Source organism: Biomphalaria glabrata, chromosome 10 (assembly GCF_947242115.1).
Source record: "Biomphalaria glabrata chromosome 10, xgBioGlab47.1, whole genome shotgun sequence".
Lineage (NCBI taxonomy): Eukaryota > Metazoa > Mollusca > Gastropoda > Planorbidae > Biomphalaria > Biomphalaria glabrata.
Window position 1 is genome coordinate 6,706,851 of NC_074720.1, and position 13,279 is coordinate 6,720,129.

The 13,279-nt window shown below is 31.8% G+C and overlaps 1 protein-coding gene across 1 annotated transcript; it reads left to right on the plus strand.

The window, feature by feature from the left end:
• Positions 1 to 137: 137 nt before the first annotated feature.
• On the plus strand, positions 138 to 12,900 carry LOC106071612 (dynein axonemal assembly factor 3-like). The gene is made up of 16 exons (XM_056043923.1): positions 138 to 337; positions 1,676 to 1,717; positions 2,517 to 2,611; positions 2,713 to 2,806; positions 3,415 to 3,508; positions 3,647 to 3,710; positions 3,814 to 3,899; positions 4,749 to 4,842; positions 4,951 to 5,073; positions 5,785 to 5,907; positions 7,024 to 7,153; positions 8,105 to 8,317; positions 9,338 to 9,452; positions 10,336 to 10,410; positions 11,817 to 11,898; positions 12,712 to 12,900. Exons 1-16 carry the CDS (start codon positions 271 to 273, stop codon positions 12,769 to 12,771), a joined length of 1,557 nt encoding a protein of 518 aa, XP_055899898.1. The 5' UTR covers positions 138 to 270; the 3' UTR covers positions 12,772 to 12,900.
• Positions 12,901 to 13,279: the final 379 nt, after the last annotated feature.

Below are 13,279 nucleotides of genomic sequence, written 5' to 3' on the forward strand. Positions count from 1 at the left end.
CGAAAATATAGATCTACTCTTAAAGAAATATTAAATTCTTATATATTTCAATAAAAATATAATATAGACTATAGATCTAGATCTATTTTTTTGTTTTTAAAAAGTATATATAAAAAATATGTAGTATGTGCCGAACTACTATGTTTATAAATGGCGACTCTCTAGAAACATTCCAAACCGAAAAGTAACTGTTTTCGGCAGTAACTTTCTTCATTTCCATTTGACTACGTAGTCTTTGATTCGATTGATATTAATAAAAAATAGTTTATAATGACAGATTTTTATGGTAATATAACTTGGTGGGGGTTCAGTCCAGCACTGGATCTACAGGAAACAGGTGATAATATAAATATTATAAATTTTAATTTATTATTATTATTAATATTATAATCATTTATTATAAGGATATAATAATTATTATAATTTAATAATTAAAAAAAAATGAAGTATAAAATTTAAAATACTATATTTTATTATACTACATCATGATAGATCTAAAATAATATACATAGATCTATATATTAATTAAATAGAGAGACACACCGTTGACATAGATCTAATAATAACTAAAAGATTCAAGTAATCTAGACATAGAGTATGATGATAGAGTAGATCTAGTATATTACAAGTAAAGTAGTAGACTCTATCATACTACTCTATTAATCAGTAAATAAATTAGCGAATGATAATAGTGATTGATATTTATTCTTTAAAAATTCAAACTGTTCCAGGGTAGAGCAAAGTCAGTACTTTCAGTACTTCTCTAATTTAAGAGTAAACCATGTTGTTTAATGTTATAAGCATTATTATAATTTATATGCTAGAATGCAATAGATTATTCTGATTATTCAAAGAAAAGTGTGATTTATTTTAAACTGTGCTTGAGGGATGCAAAAAAAAAAAAGTGGCGGCCTAAAAGTTTGTGGTTGAGATTGAGATCTTTCTATTGTAGGATGCCAACTAAATTATGCAATGCCAAAAACTATATTGTTTGGGGAAAGGCATTTATTATTTTAAATATTAGTGTCTCTATTGAGTCTGTGTGTGTGGTGGGGGCATTATAATACAGGCAGATGAGAAGGCTACAAGAGATGGGCCTAGGAAGTGTTTGTGTACATACTTTTTATTAGGGTTTTCAACTGTAGTCCAGCATGGGTATCTATCAGTTCATCAGTTATTTATGCGCAAATGATGAACAACTGTGAAACATAATGTGTTACTTAATATTGATCTAGTAGTTTTAAAGCATATGAATTAAAATTACTACTATGTTTCATCAAATACATTGTAAGATTAGTTTTTTCTGTCTTGTTTTTTTTGTTATTAGTTCTTTCTAAGACTTTCTATTTTCTCCTCTTTATTGTTCTTGTATGGATATGCAGGAACAACATTGTAACCTTCCCTTTAGTCAGCTTAGCTAGAGTGGTTAGAGAGTAAGGGAGCAGACTCTTCAATCAAAATGGACCCAAAAAATTATTTTTTTTCAATACAATTTTTTATTTTGATGATTAATTTAAAACTTATTTTTGGTATCAAGCTACAGCTTCAACTAAATAAAGCCTTACATACCGAGCTTATTTGTATTATAGGCTAGCAGACTTGTCTGGCATTTTATCCCCCCAAAAATGTTATTAAATAAATATCTAGATCTGAATGCATTTGTTTTATATTTTAGGTTTTCATGAAATGTGTTCAAAGCTTTCATGTGCTGCACCAGGTAAGCTTTGTTTTTTTATCTTGCGCAATCTAAGTTTAATATATATATATGATAGTTTAGCTTGTCGGGGGGGGGGGGGGGCTGGTTAAGCACTTGGCTTTTGAACCTGGGGTCCTGGGTTTGATTCTCTGTGAAGACTGGAGTTTTTATGGCGCCCCTGAGTCCACCCAACTCTAATGGGTACCTGACTTAAGTTGTGGAAAGTTAAGGTGGTTTGTTGTTGAGATGGCCACATGACACCCTGCTTGTTAATCTTTGGCCAACAAAACAGATGACCTTAATATCATACACAATATTTTTTTAAATGGTTGTTGTTTTGCTACTTAACCTTCACCTATCCCTTAGTCTGTTGGACCATTGGTCAACACAAGATTTGTCAACCATCTTTTTCCATTCCTCTCTGTCTTTTGCCTTGGATAGAACCTCTTTTAATGGCCGGCCCGTCTTCCCATCGCTTTCTCTGTCTGCCTCTTCTTCTTTTTCCTGGTACTGTTCCCTGAATGAAAGTCTTTGCAAGTCCTAAAGACCTTGTAATATGGTCATAGAGTTTTAGTTTCCGTTATCTTATAATAGTTAGCAGATCATTATGCTGTAGAGAAATAAATAAATATAAACTTTTAACTGAACAATGAATTAATAAATATTTCATCTGGAATTGAAAAGATAAAATAATAAATTGAGGTGTTGCACATAATTTTAAGGTGTAGAACCTTTTTTTTGTTTCCGAAACCAACTCTTGCTCATGAATTATATTTTGCTATTGTCATATTTATACAATAACATCTTTCTCCTATAACAGAGGAGCTCAACATTCTTGTCGTTGGTGCAGGAGATTGTCGGCATATCCTCAAAACAGTGGCTAGAAGCTACAGACACATTAAACGGAAGCTGAATGTAAAAATTTTCTTTAGTTATGATCACTTATGATAAAACTTTAAAAAAAAATGATCAATATTTTTTGCCCTGCTTTGTTTACATTATATTTTTCCTTTCAGTTTTATATAATAGAAACAGCCCTTGAATTATATGCACGTGACATTTTGATGATGATGATTGCCCTTGAACAGCAACAAAACATGGGTTTGCAAGGTTTGTATTATAACTTTTGGTTTGGCTTAAAGACATTTTGATGTAATTGCTAAATGCGATATCTCAAAAAAAAAAAGGGGGGTCTCTAAATACCTTTGAGTTTTATGATGGGTTAAAATTTTGAATTTTTTTTTTTAGGCATCAACAGTTAGAATCCAAGATATATATATTTATATTGGGGTTGTTTTTTCTGCATCATAAATAACTCTTCCTGTGTGCAATGCAAATGACTTTTCAGGATAATGATACTAAAATTTCAAAAGTCACAAAAGGTTACCATGTTCCTGATAACTATTTTTTCTAACATCCTAAATTCTCAATTGGAATTTTTTAGACCTAAACAAATTTGGAATAAAAAAAAATATTTTGAAAGCCTTAAAACAATAATTTGACCTTTGATAATAAACAAAAGCAAAGCTGGCTGTCACATGAAGTGGAAAAGAGGATACTGAAGCAAAAGATCTTAAAACTATATACTAAACAAGGAAAGTATATTTATAAAGTAAAAAGCAAAATACCCAGTCATAAAAGTAATTGATGTGACAATATAACTAAATATATAACAAACATAAATATAACTTTCATTATGTTATGACTATTATCATTAGACAAAGTTGAGCTGTTCCTGGAACTGTATGGAAATAGCCTTGTACGTCAACAAAGTAGTCAGTATGTTCAAAGAATGGTAGATGAATTAATTAGGTATGTTTTTAATTTTAAATGAGTCTTTTAATGACTTTCTCTATTTTTTGAAAACATACTATTTGAATCTGTCTTTAGTACACATTCTGTAATTGTATTTCTGTTAGAAATTAATGTTTTTGTTTTTATTTTCACTAGAATGGTCACAGATTTTGACTATATGAAAAAGAAACTTCCATTTCTAGATTTGACTCAACTTAAGGTATATTACAAAGATTTCATTATTTTTAAAAAGTTTAACTTAATTGCACATTTACATATAAAGTACATATTTTTTTATCTCTTGTTGTTTTGTTTTTTTTCAGTACAAGGAAAGAGATTTTCTAGAAAGCATTTTTAAACTCTGGAGGAACAAAGATAAAAAGGCAATATTTGATATTTCAAAGTGCTGGTAATGTAGGATTTATTTAGCTTTAACTTGTTAACACTGTTATAAAGTTAGTTGATCACAAATTTAAGTAGCCTTTTATAGATGTCAAGATATCAACTTTTTACTTCTAAGACTCATTATGCAGAAATACACATATATAAGGATTCAGGAATTAAAAACAAGTTCAAGAAAGTTTTGCCTAGTTTTAAGGTTTGGTTTGGGAAACTTTTTTTTTATTATAGTCTTTATTATTCATTTGAGTAATAATAATTTTTGTTTAATTGAAACAGGTTTTAGAAATTTAAGCTCAAGAAATATAGATTTGGTTTAAAGGATTCAGATTTTGGGAATTGGTTCTTTGTTATGTTGATTATGGTAGGCACCATGTTCTGCTGGAAGCTTGTGTGAACAATGTGAGTTATGGCAATTACACCAAGAAGAACAGGCTGTTTTAGCCCAATTCAAAGTTGGTCATTGTCCAGTTGGTGTGTTTAGGCTATTCAATGAGAACTAAGACCCATGATGCCACCATTGTAAAGAGGACAAAGAAACAATAGGCCAGATTCTATTTCTACTAAATAATCAAATGGCACAGTGATTCTTGTTGTTTGTGCTTGTCAATTGGATATAGACTAAATATGGCCATTCCCCTAACTGCAAATTATAATTAGTCCTAAATAAGCAATTACAAAGTTAATGATTTGAGATTTAAATACCTGGTACAATGATGATGAGTTGGTACTTGAGGGGAAAAACAGCTATGAAATAATTATCCAGGTGTCACAATTATAAAATTATATTTTAAGAGGTTTGACTGCGTTAGGTTAAAATCAACTAATTGAATGCTTTTAAATTCTATTTTGTTGACAGGGACCTCAGACTTCGTCAGCTTTTAGGAGTTCGTTACGACAGCAGATTAAATGTTTTTGACTGGGATTACAATATGGAACTTATTGAACGAGGGGTAATTCAACTTAAATCTTTACTAATTTTCTTATAATATTAAAAAATATCTGTAGCTTGTCTTCATAAAAAAAAAATAATGATATATAAATTCTTTTTTTTTTTTCAGGGCTCGATAGTTTATGTTGGTCAGTACAAGAATTGGAGAAATACTGGTGTGGCATTTCAGATAAGAGAAGGTACCTATGACGTGCCAAATATCACCCTTGCTTCTTTGATGGTTTTTAAAATGGTATGTACTTAAGTTGATTCTTGTTGATATGGAATAAATGGGCCAAATCTTTGTGTCCTTCTTCTTATCATTGATCAGGGGTTCTCAACCTATGGGTCGCGACCCCCTTGGGGGTTGATTTAGGATTTGCTAGGGGTCGCCTAAGACCATCGAAAATTTGGCTTGTTTTTGTCTTATCTTCTATTGCTGTGTGTGTGTGGGGGGGGGGGGGTCGCGGCAAAGTGGGGGACTGTAAAAAGGGGTCGCAGAGCTTAAAAAGTTGAGAACCGCTGTCATTGATAATAGTTCTGAAAAGAGAAGATAATTATGTCCTTAGTGTATTCATGTGTTAATCTAGTCATGCATGTTATTTAGAGACTAAAATCTGCAATCTGTTTAATGCTCTAATGAAACTTGGGAAGGAGGAGCCCCTCTATGTATCTGTCTTAGCAATGAATTCATCCTATTTAATGTTTTCTTTGATGTTATAGATTTATAGTTTGCTTTGTAAAAGAGAACAGAAGTTATCAACATAAGGCAGCCCAGTTTTATTGTACTAATTAAAGCTTGTCACCTTTTCAAATTTGTCTACCAACTGGTTCCAAACATAATCCTGTTGAAGAGAGCTTTAAAAATAGAAATTCAATGTGATGTAAAGAAGTATCTTTTTTGTTTTCTATGTAACAGGGTTACATCTATGCATGTTTTTCGTATTTTCCATTTTGATTGTAGGAAGGGGACAGATTTCCTAGACGAGGATACTGGGGCGACATGATTGTTTCCCCTTACATAACATTTGGAATTGAAACTGAGGAGAAGTCATTTTACAAGAAGCAGAACAACCAACATACAAAGGTCAGCTTAACTGAATTAATCAAATAGAATTAATTAAATATTTGTTATAGAATTTAGTTGAAATTAATGGAATGATTAGTTTCCTGAGGCCAGAAGAAGGTGAGTTGGATATATTTTTTGGAGAAGCTTTAGCTATCTATTAAAATATATTTTTTCAAGCAAGCAAATAATTAGGTACTGGTAACAATAGTTGTAAAATATTAAATTTTAATTTTTAGCTATGGCAGTAGTTATTGTGTAAATGGGACTGAATCAATCAAAGCCTAAATTTTCTTGCTTAATTAAGAAATATTGAAGTAATTTCTAACAAACATTTAGTTTTGAAAATGCCTTACCAGTAGATTGTTTTTATTTTGATTTGCAAATCTCCATGCTCTTACAGCATGCAGTCTTGTCCAGTCTCTCTTGTGGACATGATTTGAATAATATGAATTATCTGGGAGAGACTTCTGTGTTGCCATTAGCAATCACAACTCAGCTCAAGTTAAATCTCAAATGCTAAAAATCTGGTCTTCCTCAGGATAGGTAGCCTAGCAGTTATACCAGTCGGCCATATCTGTGTAAAGTTATTCAGCATTTTAAAACATTTTTCTCAAGTTTCTTTATCATGCACATCCCTCTACTACCCAAAAAAAATATTCTTGCTGTATAGTACCGGTATGTAAAAAAAAAAAAGTAAAATACCCACTTTCAGACTTTGCAATCTATGAGGCAGATGATGTGAAGATCATCCATTTCTGTGGCCCAGGGTTAACAACAGTGTCACGTGGCCAGCACAAAAACCAACTGCCTCTAAGTTTCCCTTATTAATGTCATGTACCTATAGAGTTGGGTGAACTCTGGGCGGCCTAAAAATCTCAAAATTTAAAATCTCATTCACCAGGATTCAAACTCATTGCTTCTTGGCTCAAAAACCAAGCGCTTTATCTCTCAGTCACCACGTCTCTATTAGTTTGTTAACTGACCCTAAATTCCTTTTTTTTTAAGTGGTATTTTAAATTTATTTCATTTTTTTCCATAAATACTTTGATTCTTATAAAAGATTTTTATTATTTTGCAATCAGTTATATTTTCTGTACCATAGTATGACTCTAATAAAAAATATTTATATGTCAGACAGCAGAGGATATAACAGAGTTCAACATTCTGTCACTTTTCTATGAGTTAGCTAACAAAAAACAGTACCATCTGCCAGAACAGACCAAATCAAAAGTGGAAGTGCCTAAGAATTCAGCAACATTGACAGGTAACCAGGCAATGACTTAGATAAGTTTTGTTCATTAAAATACTCTAGCCAGACCTTTCTGTTATATTTTGAAGAAAATTTCTTATGAAAATATCAGATCAATACATTCTTGTTTTAATCTTCTGCATTAAGTAAAGTAATGTTAAGTTCCCCTTTTAGACCTTGCGATCTATAGGGCAGATGATGTTAAGGTCATCTGTTTCCTTGGCCAATGGTTTACAAGCAGGGTGTCATGTGGCCATCACAAGGACCAACCTCCTTAACTTTTCCCAACTTTTTTCTTTATAAGCTTAATCCTATGGAAGAGAGCTTACATAATAGAAATTCAATGTGATGTGATATTTTATTTAAAGAAGTACCCATGAGAGTTGGGTGGACTCAGGGGCGCCCTAAATATTCCAAAGTTCGAAATCCCTGTCTTCCATAAGATTAGTACCCAAGATCCCAGGTTTGGGTGCCAAGCATCTAACCACTCAGCCACTGCACCCCCACAAACTTCAGAAATAAATTGGATATAATAATATAAGAAAAGAGCATTCAGGAATTATAATTTGATGACATTGTTTACTTACAATTGAAATAATGTAAACAATTATTGCATATTTAACCTTCATTAACTCATGGAAAATACTAAATGTGTTGTAATGATTTTGGAGTTGTTCTTTTTTTTATTATTACTGGAACATTGTTGATTCAAATATTACTCCAGGTAACAGAAATTTTGGGTTCAATCTTTTTGGGACACTTTCTATTAATTAGAATAAAACTAGACAATTTCTTCTACACAACCAGTGTCACATAATAAAAATTTGTGTAGCACAGTTCTTTATAAATTATTGACTTACTGTCAGAAATTAAGGTGTTCTTATTATTGTAGATTTTTCATGGATGAATATCTGCTACGACATCAAATAGAAAAATGAACGATTCTTTGTGTATGTATATTTTCAGAAATCAATGAAGAAGAGGAAGAGTTAGAGAATCAAGAAATGAAAGCAAAGAGTGATACTGATCGCAGTGTTAAAGACCTTAGCATTGAAGAGTCAAAGTTGGCTGCTGCAGACATGAAAGGCAAAGAAGAACTATTTATTCTAACTGATAACAATGCCAAAGAAAGTGAAGATCAAAATTTCTCTCATTCTAAATCTGCAAGTGATGACCATGGTAATTACAACTCTTTCACCTTCACCTATCCCTTAGTCTGTTGGACCATTGGGTAGCTATACCTGATCTGTCTACTGTCTGACTGACAGTGGAATAAAGGAGTTTTTAAATCTCTCAATGAAAAGAAAGAATGTGGGAAGGGGTGTATTTGTAAGTGAAAAGTGTACTCTTGTGATACTTAAGAGAAACACATGTTGAATAAGAAGCTGATTGAACATTTAACTCTTTGAGTGCTGAATAGCGCTCAGAATATGGAATAGCGTTGAAGATAGAGTTGAGTGCTGAATAGTTCACAGAATATTGACCTTTTCCTTTGATTGTAAGGCACTATAGAGTAAACTGATTTCTTTAATGTTTTGTTTCAGCTCCTATTGATTTGATAGGTTTTAGAAATTTATTCAAAGAGAGGATTTCAGGAACATTTTTTAAATAGAAATTAAAATAGTGAGACAAGATAGCCTTCATTTGTGTACAGTTTAATAATATGTAGTTCCACTTTTAATTCAAGTCTTTTTTTTTTTAAATTAATACCACTTTTTTTTTGTAAATATACAATGGCCATAATGATATGTTTTAAAGTAGCCGATTTTTATTACTTTTTGAAATAATTTAAATAGAATTACTTTCTTTTTAAGGAGTAAGTGTTTCACAAGATTTTAGGGCAAAATATTTCTTTTTCTTAAATTACTTCTATTTCTTTTTTATTGTCCTGCCTTATTGTTTCCATTTTGTCATCTCACTTTATTATTTTTTTCTTTGTGAAGTTTCAAGTGAACTTCAAATAATGTTACATTTGTTTTGATTCATATCATAATTTTTTTCACTGCTCATTTATTTACATTCAGAGTATAGAACTTTGCTGAAAAATTTTAAGTGTTTTTAATCCCCAGTTCATGTTCCACTTGCAGAATCTTTAATATTGATATCCACTGAAAGGTCCATTTTTTCAAACTAATAATTATATTTTTTCACTCTGAAATTTTTCTTCTTATACCAAGGATTTTGTTTTCCTTCTAACAGAATGGCTTCCCTTGGATGAGGTCAAGGTTATTTTTCTTCCACTGTCTTCTACAACAGAGCTTGTAAAGAAAAAAAAATATAGCAAGTTATTTAATGTTGTGTTCTTTTCTAATAGGTTAGCACATTTTTTTTTTAAATCTACTGTTATTATATCTATTGACAGTTCACAATATATAAACATATATCATTAATGATAACAAGGTATATGGTTATAATGAAACTAGTTTTAGATTGATCAATATATATACATTTCATGTTTTATCATGTTATGATTTATTTTTATTTTTTCTCAAACCATTAAAAAAGTTAAATCCCTCCTTTCAAACCTTGCGATCTATGGGGCAGATGATTTAAAGGTCATCTGTTTCTGTAGCCTTCAGTTTAATGAAGAGTCATGTGACCAGCATAATGACCAGCTGTCTTTTTTTCCTCAACTAAAGTCAGCTACCCAATTAGAATTGTGTAGACTCAGAGGCACCCTAAAAGTCCAGAAATTAAAAAACTCAGTTTTCATTGGGATTTGAACCTGTGACCCCTCTGTTTGGAAGCCAAGTGCTTTACCACTCAGCCACCAAATTTCCCATCTTAAACCATTAGATGTAAATATAATTTGAATTTCTACATTGAAGTATAAAGCCCTGTAGTTTGTTTTGTTTTACAAGTTTCTTCAAAAATGAAGATCAGTATGTTCTGGCCTTAACCTTCTGCAGAATGGCAGGGGATGGCATAAGAGAACTGGATTCAAACTTCTGACCATCGTCACAACAGTCTGGCAAACTATATATATACTTATTACTTGAAAACAAATTGTATATTACTTGCAAAAACAAAAAGTAAATTCAGCATTGTAGGCCTACAAAATAAAAAAATAAGACTAAATGATGGTTTGGGCTATTTACTTTGAGGACTTTACTATTATTTTAATATCACTGTTGAATATTATTAATGTGGTTGCTATTTTTTTTTTGTTTGGTAAACTTCTCTCTAATTTTTCCCAGCACTGTTCACAACCTGAAGCCAGAATTGAATGAGATTTTTGCTGATAAGTGTTCTCTTATATTAGAATCAGCTTTGTGAGTATCATATATAATACACTGTAATAGGAATCATTACTAACAAAAAGAAACTCTTATTTTCTTATCTTATGAAATACAGATGTTACTTCAAAAAAGACGTTGATTACATCCTACCCATATTTCTAGGTCAATCTAGTCATGCATGTTAATTAATGACTTAAATTCTGTTAATCAACATTTATGGTACACATGACAAGTTAGATGATCTTTTTTTTTTGCATATGCTTGCTTTATATTTGATTTTATTTGATTTATTGATTGATTTTTTATTATTGTTGATTTAATTATTTTAAACTAAGAAGATCTATTCATTGTTCCTTCTTCTGTTATTGTGTTAAACTTTGTCTCTCTTCAGAGTCATTTCAATTCTTTCAACCCTCTCCTGTAGGGCCTACTATTAGCTTCTAACCAGCTTTCTGCATTCTGTGTTTTGCTCAGAATGTGTGTCTTATCAATTATCTTATCTTATAAATTGAAGGCATTTATCCAAAAACAGATACTTATATCCTATGTATGTTAAGTTTGTTGTGCATGCTAAGTGGTTTTCCTGGGTGATTCAGGCAACCAACCCTTTCCATGTTCTTATGGCATTAGAGAAGTACTTACACACATTTTTCTTTGCATATGGAATAAGAAATGCACCTTTACTGTTGCATTTTTCTGAGTATTTTATTAGTTAATATCTTTATATTTGTAAGTTATGGTTCAGTGTTTTATGTATTATTGCTACTTTACTTTTCAGTTTTCTGTCCTGACAAAGATGTCTCTAAATTTGGAGATATTACTCATGATGTTACTATAGTCAAATGTGTATATTTGTTTCTTATCAATCTCATGACTCATTTTATATCTGTTCTAGTTTCTTTACATTATCTTGAGTTGAGTGTTCCCAAACTAGGCAATAAAAGAGTGCAAAATTTGACAATTGTGATGGCCACATATTATTCTTATATCAACCTTTTAGTCACACTAACAGTGGAACTATATATTAACTGACAAATTGATTATGTGGCTGAATGTTTAAAGCTCACCTGTAAGAGTAGTGAAAGAATGACAAAAGGTTTATCTGGCCATTACAATGACCTGGTTGTGCGGTTTGCGCGCTGGACTATCATTCTGATTTATCGACGGTCGAGGGTTCAAACCCTGCCCGCTCCCATCCCCCGTCGTCCTGCGGGAGGTTTGGACTAGGAAGTAAACTATCTTCAACTCTGAAGGAACATCCGAATTATGTAAAACATTTTACAAACATTGTTTATATCTCTGAAAATCTTAGATTCATAATCCCAGTCTGCACTGGGAGTCAAACTAATGACTTTCAGCTTAGCTTTTAAAAACTGTATTCTCTACAGCCACCATAACCAATTCTTCTTTAATGCCTTTAGCTTTTCTGTATTTCCCAGGTTTATGCTGGACATTAAGAAAGATAATGTGAAAGAATTTGTTAAGAAAGTATCTGGGTTTGCCACAGCAGCTGGCTGCAAAGTAAGTTGACAAGGGATACTTTAAAGTTTTTTGTGGTCTTCACTTTGTATCAGTACTTTTAGAGAAACCTTCATTTATGTGTTTTAGATTGATTGTTTGTTAGTTTTACATGTTTTTGATGTTCCTTCAGAATTGAAAATTATTACTTCCTAGCCAAAACCTCCTGCGGGACAGCAGGAGATGGCAGCAGGCAGGGTTGAAACCAGGGACCATTGAGACTACAGTCCAGAGTGCATACCACATGAACTGAATGTCAAAAACAAATGTGGTGGCTGAGTGGTAAAGCAATGGGCTGCCAAACTGAGAGGTCCCAGGTTCGAATCCCTGTGAAGACTGGGATTTTGACTTTCTGGATTTTAAGGGTGCCCCTGAGCTCACACAACTCTTTGGTACCAGAATATAGTTTGGGAAAGTAAAGGCGTTGTGCTGGCCACATAACACCCTGCCTGTTAACCTTGGTCAAAGAAACAGATGACCTTTACATCATCTGTCTTATAGATCACAAGGTCTGATAGGGGGTACTTTACTTTTACATAGAATACAAAAATTGTCAGATAAAATAAACATTGATAATTCATGAATAAGAGGTAATGATTTAGTAACCCTACTAATGTGTTATTCCATTGATTACTCAACAATCTTCTGTGTCAGAAAGTCTGCATGTACATCTCTGTCTTTTTTTTGATAATCTGTTGTTGTTTTTTTTTAGATCTATAATACTCTTATTAAATATTTATTTCACAATATAATGTATAACTTTGAAAACTATTTCTAAGATCTAATACAATTCTGTGTAAATTTTAATCAAAACAGCCTTTAGAAACCTGTGATGATCTTCAGGACTCATATCTCAAGTTTTATTTTGAACGATGACCAATGTTGACACTGGGTTTGGACGCAAAATGTGATAGGACATTATTATACAGTTAAATTATTTTCCATAAGATTTATTCCTTTTTCAAGCTACTAGTGTATTTAAAAATAAAGGAATTAAATTTTTAATTAATAGTCTTCTTGTCTATTATTTAAAAAGTGCTGTTTTTTTGTTTTTTATTTTAGGGTTTTCATAATTTTGTGTATTGCTGTACTGTGTGGCAAGAATATTTTAATTTCTTGTGCAGTAGCTTACATTTACTTAATTGTATAAGTTTAGAGAATTCCTAATACAATTTTCTCCTTAAAAATTGGGGGGAAAAGTCTTCTCAAAAAGAGAGAGTTAAATGCACTATTATCACTTTCCACTCTCTCTCCCTTCCCATAGGCTTTTTCCCAATGTCCCTCCCTCTTGATAATTTCCTTTCCCTGTATGTCTTCCTCCTGCTCAGTATCACAAGATGTATGTTATACTCAGCCAGTGTCTTAAAATGTATAAAAGCATTAT

Bases quoted from the DNA above. Each gene is read 5' to 3' on its own strand.
- LOC106071612 (XM_056043923.1), top strand. From the start codon at position 271: ATGACAGATTTTTATGGTAATATAACTTGGTGGGGGTTCAGTCCAGCA. The intron at 3,711-3,813 runs GTATATTACAAA...GTTTTTTTTCAG, and splicing joins TAGATTTGACTCAACTTAAG to TACAAGGAAAGAGATTTTCT. The intron at 8,318-9,337 runs GTAATTACAACT...TCCTTCTAACAG, and splicing joins ATCTGCAAGTGATGACCATG to AATGGCTTCCCTTGGATGAG.